The 4,770-nt window shown below is 46.6% G+C and overlaps 1 protein-coding gene across 2 annotated transcripts; it reads right to left on the bottom strand.

The window, feature by feature from the left end:
- Positions 1-3,266: 3,266 nt before the first annotated feature.
- On the bottom strand, positions 3,267-4,318 carry LOC144285347 (uncharacterized). Of its 2 annotated transcripts, XM_077850462.1 has the most exons (2): positions 3,941-4,318; positions 3,267-3,832 (listed from the first exon to the last, which is right to left on the bottom strand). In XM_077850462.1, exons 1-2 carry the CDS (start codon positions 4,118-4,120, stop codon positions 3,518-3,520), a joined length of 495 nt encoding a protein of 164 aa, XP_077706588.1. In that variant the 5' UTR covers positions 4,121-4,318; the 3' UTR covers positions 3,267-3,517. The 2 variants fall into 2 exon arrangements, with proteins under 2 accessions (XP_077706588.1, XP_077706587.1); XM_077850461.1 differs by having other exon boundaries at positions 3,267-4,318.
- Positions 4,319-4,770: the final 452 nt, after the last annotated feature.

Here is a 4,770-nt window from a genome sequence, read left to right as displayed (position 1 = left end):
GGGAAGAAGGATCTGTGTGTTTGGGGGCACATGGCCCCTGCAGGTATGAAGTGTGTTTAAGTGAATTGGGGGAGAGGAAAACTGTTGTGCCACAGAGGGGAGGGGGGCCGTTTCTGTGGGGAGAGAAAAGGGAGACAAAGAGAGAGGGGTTGAGAGAGTCCGGTGTTGGGTACACACAAGAGGAAAAGTCCCTGGGGCACGTGTGTGGCTCAGTTTGTTCAGAGTCTGACTTTGGCTCAGGTCATGATCTCTGGGTCCTGGGGCTGAGGCCAGCATCAGGCCCTCTCAGTGGGAGCTCAGTGGGAGTCCGCTAGTCTCCTCCTTCATTCTCTGTCCCAGACACCTCTAATGCTCGCTTTCTCCCTCTCTCTCTCTCTCTCCGTCCCTCTCTCTCTCTCTGTGTGAAAAAAAAAAAAAAAGACGGATGACACGAAATGTAGGAGAAAGTTGCATGAGGGAGCGTAAATACAGCTTATATTTTGCCCAACACATGTAGCTGGTGAGTAGCAGAACAGGTATTTAAATAGTCTTCTAAACGATTCCAATTCTCATAACCAAGATCTATCGTCGTCTAGGATAGAGAACCTAGTGATTGAAGATAAAATTGCAGATGAAGAGTTGCACAATCACTGAAGGGGAGTAGTACAGAAAACGGATAATGCAAGCTCGCAGCATCCTCCGAAGTTGGCACAAACAGAAGTAGGCCCCATAATGGGGTGGGGGTGGAAGCTAGGAGCTCTGTAGAACCTTTCCCTAGATTTCTGTCTGGAAGTTTTGTAGTTTTGGGCTTTACATTTGGGGCTATAATCTGTTTGAGTCGGATGTTCTCTATGAGATGAGGTATGGGTTGAAGTTTATTTTGAGGTGTGGGGGGACATGTCTGTTTAATTGTACCAACACCATCTGTTTAAAAGACTACACTTTCTCTGCCTATAAACTTGGCACCTTTCTGCAAAATTCAATGCCTAATCAACGTGTGTCTATTTGTGGACTCTCGGTTTTGTTGCACTGATTTCTATGTTCATCATTTCATGTGTAGCCCACCAAACAGCTCTGTTTTTGAAACCAAGATGGAGTTTCAGTGCACATGCTATTTTGAACAAGTTACTTTCGTCAACACTGGTTTCCTCAGCTCCAGTATGGAAGTAGTGATGCTCACTTTCCAGGATTGTATGACAAATAAAGACTGTGCAGGTAAAGCATCTCTCTGAGTGCCCAGTGTGTGGCAGGTCCTCAGGAAATGTCAGGAATTCTTCCCATACGTTCTCTGCCTTGGAAACGGAAGTACTCTGGCAGAGAATTCCAGATACGTCCTCTAGGAAGAGGATACTCTCTGTCACATGTAGTGTGTTAACTATTCCAAAGCATTTTTATATCTCTTGAGAAGGCGGCCATGATCAAAACCTCTTATTTTCTGCCCAGAGCCTTCCTAATCCTTGTCCTGCTGGGTGCCTTGGCAGTTGTCTTTATTATTCAGCTTTGCACCCAAAGATCCAGGTTTCCTCCTTTGGGGAGGTCACCTAACTAACATCCGTCTTGATTTGGAAGAGTGCATCCTTTCTGCTCCGTTTTTGTTTTCATTCTCCTTTATCCTCCTTTTCTTGAAAATTCGGATGTGAATTTCCTCTAGAAAATGTGTCTTTATCTGACAGAACACAGGAAGTTGGGGAAGCCTGGTGGCTCAGTGGTTGAGCATCTGCCTTCAGCTCAGGTGGTGATCCTGGAGTCCTTTAATGGAGTCCCACATCGGCCCCCTAACAGGGAGCCTGTTCTCCCTCTGCCTATGTCTCAGCCTCTCTCCCGGTGTCTCTCACGAAGAAAGAAAGAAAGGAAAGAAAGAAAGAAAGAAAGAAAGAAAGAAAGAAAGAAAGAAAGAAAGAAAGAAAGAAAAAGAGAGAAAGAATCTTAAAAGAAAAGAACACAGGAAATCGTTCTCTTTTTGTTTAGCGCCTAAAGACTGTGATCGGATCAAAGCAGTCTATGCCTACTGCATGGATACCTCAACTATCAGGACTCTACAAACTTCTCTTCTCTGAACAATGTCCAGGTCAGGAGATCAAATTGCCTCAAAGTTTGAGAGCCCAGGAATTGTGGCCTGAGCTTATGTGCTTGCAAGGCTGATTCTTCCCACCAATTTCTTTAAGAGAAATGAAATGAGGGGCACTGGGGTGGCGCATTCAGAGAAGCATCCACTCTTGGTTTTGGCTCAGATCATGATCTCATAGTTGTGAGACTGAGCCCTGGGCCAGGCTCTATGCTCATGGGGGGAGTCTGTTTGAGATTCTCTCTCCACCTCCATCTGCCACTCCCACTCATGCACTCTCTCAAGTGAATAAATAAATAAATAAATAAATAAATAAATAAATAAATAACTCTTAAAAAAAAGAGATAAATGTAATGATACCAGCATGCCAATCCATGACAACAAAGAACAGGTTCTTCTCGTCAAGAATAGGGCCAGGAACACTATATGTGCCAATGAACCTCATGTCAGAGAAGATTTAAAGCCCCTTCTCATTAACCATAAACTCTTAAAGGCATATTGGTCATAAAGGTCGAAGAATATTTAGGAAGAGGTTTGTAGACTGAAATGGTTCTCTATAGGAAACATATAATACTTTCCTTTGTTATTGAATCAACTCAAAATGTCTACCTCCCTTATGCCCCATCACCAGGATTATTTCTATTTTTAGAAAGATGTAACTAAAAATGTCCTTGACCTGAAATCAAAGGACCTGCTTCTGTCAATTATTTGCTGTATGGTCAAACATTTCCTGCTCTCTGAGAATGAAAATGGAATGATAATCTTGGCTCTGCCTGATTTGTGGGACAATAGCGATAACTGAATGAGACAATAAATATATTGAAGCTTCCATTTACTTTTGGGCGTCATATCTACGGATGTATATACATGTACTTAAAGTAAAAGGTGAAGAAGGACTTCATAAAGGAAGTGCTGTAATAACACACACACATACACACACACACAGACAGGAAAAACGACATGAACATACAAACATTGGATGCAGGATGACACAGATTTTATTAGGAAAGAACGGAAGGAAGAAAGTTCAAAGCCATTGCAAGGAGTTTAGTAACCTGGCAGGACTTACTAACTATAATGCATCTATCTAAAAAGATGATCAGTACTGGTCACTGCGGAGAGCTAACTATGCACTCATAAGAATGTGTTTATATGATGTAGAAAGAAGTGAGGGTGATGATCACTTTTCGGAGACTGAGAGTATGAATCAGTGGATGTTGACCAGCATCTGGGGTTGACCAAATGGAGTGGCTCAGCAATTGCTACAGTAAACCAGAGACACTAGAATACAATCAAATTGAAGTAGATTGCATTTCCTCCGTAGACTCATGAGCATTGTTGAGAAAGATGACAGGGGCAGTGTAAGCATGTGTTCCCAGGAAAGCTGAGGGAGTAACTTCTTGTAAGACAGGAACTTTGGGAAAATGGCGTAGGATATATACTCCAGTGAGTGCTGAGTCTATGGCAAGTTGCTCAGCAGCAGCAAGGCTGGCAGCAGCTAGACACACAGCATGTGGGCTTGCAGCAGGTGGTCCTGCAGCAGGTGGTGTGACAGCACGTTGGGCGGCAGCAGCAAGGCTGGCAGCAGCTGGACCCACAGCAGCTGGGCTGGCAGCAGCTGGACACACAGCATGTGGGCTTGCAGCACGTGGTCTTGCAGCAGGTGGTGTGACAGCACGTTGGGCGGCAGCAGCAAGGCTGGCAGCAGCTGGACCCGCAGCCATTGGACCCACAGCAGCTGGGCTGGCAGCAGCTGGACACACAGCATGTGGGCTTGCAGCACGTGGTCTTGCAGCAGGTGGTGTGACAGCACGTTGGGCGGCAGCAGCAAGGCTGGCAGCAGCTGGACCCGCAGCCACTGGACCCACAGCAGCTGGGCTGGCAGCAGCTGGACACACAGCATGTGGGCTTGCAGCATGTGGTCCTGCAGCAGGTGGTGTGACAGCACGTTGGGAGGCAGCAGCAAGGCTCACAGCAGCTGGATCCACAGCAGCTGGGCTCGAAGCAGGTGGTCCTGCAGCACGTGGTCCTGCAGCACGTGGGCTGGCAGCACGGGGAGCAGCACGATTCACTCATGGTGTCGCCGGGGGAGGCGTGGGCTTCTGTTCTGAGGTGACGTTCTCAGATTCTGACTGATGCCTCCTTCCATTCTGGGGCTTTTATACACTGGACCCCCTCAACCCCAACGTATGGACCAATGGGCAGGACTTCCCTTGTTTATACCGTTTTCCATAGTCACTGGCGGCTGGTAGAAGAGGAAGTTCCCTAAGTGTTAGGAATCCCTAGAGAATAGGTGCTTAACAGGTTTTAATTGAGAGTAACTCATAGGAACATTGTCAGAGGGAAGCAAGATGGTCACATTAGCAGCCTCGTTCTTGCTTCCGGGGCCATGGGATCACGTGATGCAGTTCCTGGGAAGTGGTTGGTGAGTCAGTTTCGTGGTCCTTGCCCAGTTAGTTTGGTTGCATGCAGACTGGGAATATCCCTGAGGTGAAGGGAGCTTGATGGTGATATGTTCATAGTGATGAATTGCAATTATGCTGGAGCCCGAGTCTGTTTCCCCAAAGTGCCTCATTCCAGACGCCCGCAGGCATCTGTCTCTTGGAGCACCCTACCTCGTTTGAATAGGGCAGTGCATTCAAAGACACTTGGGTGGAGGACATCTGGCATCATGTCTTCCATATGTCAAGGCCGAATCGAGCAGGTGGATAGAAACAGGACTAAAC

This window comes from Canis aureus, chromosome 16 (assembly GCF_053574225.1).
Source record: "Canis aureus isolate CA01 chromosome 16, VMU_Caureus_v.1.0, whole genome shotgun sequence".
Lineage (NCBI taxonomy): Eukaryota > Metazoa > Chordata > Mammalia > Carnivora > Canidae > Canis > Canis aureus.
The sequence above is the reverse complement of the archived record's forward strand: the minus strand, read 5'-3'. Positions and strand labels throughout refer to the sequence as shown.

Coding starts and splice junctions, on each gene's coding strand:
- LOC144285347 (XM_077850461.1), bottom strand. CDS start 4,120: ATGAGTGAATCGTGCTGCTCCCCGTGCTGCCAGCCCACGTGCTGCAGG.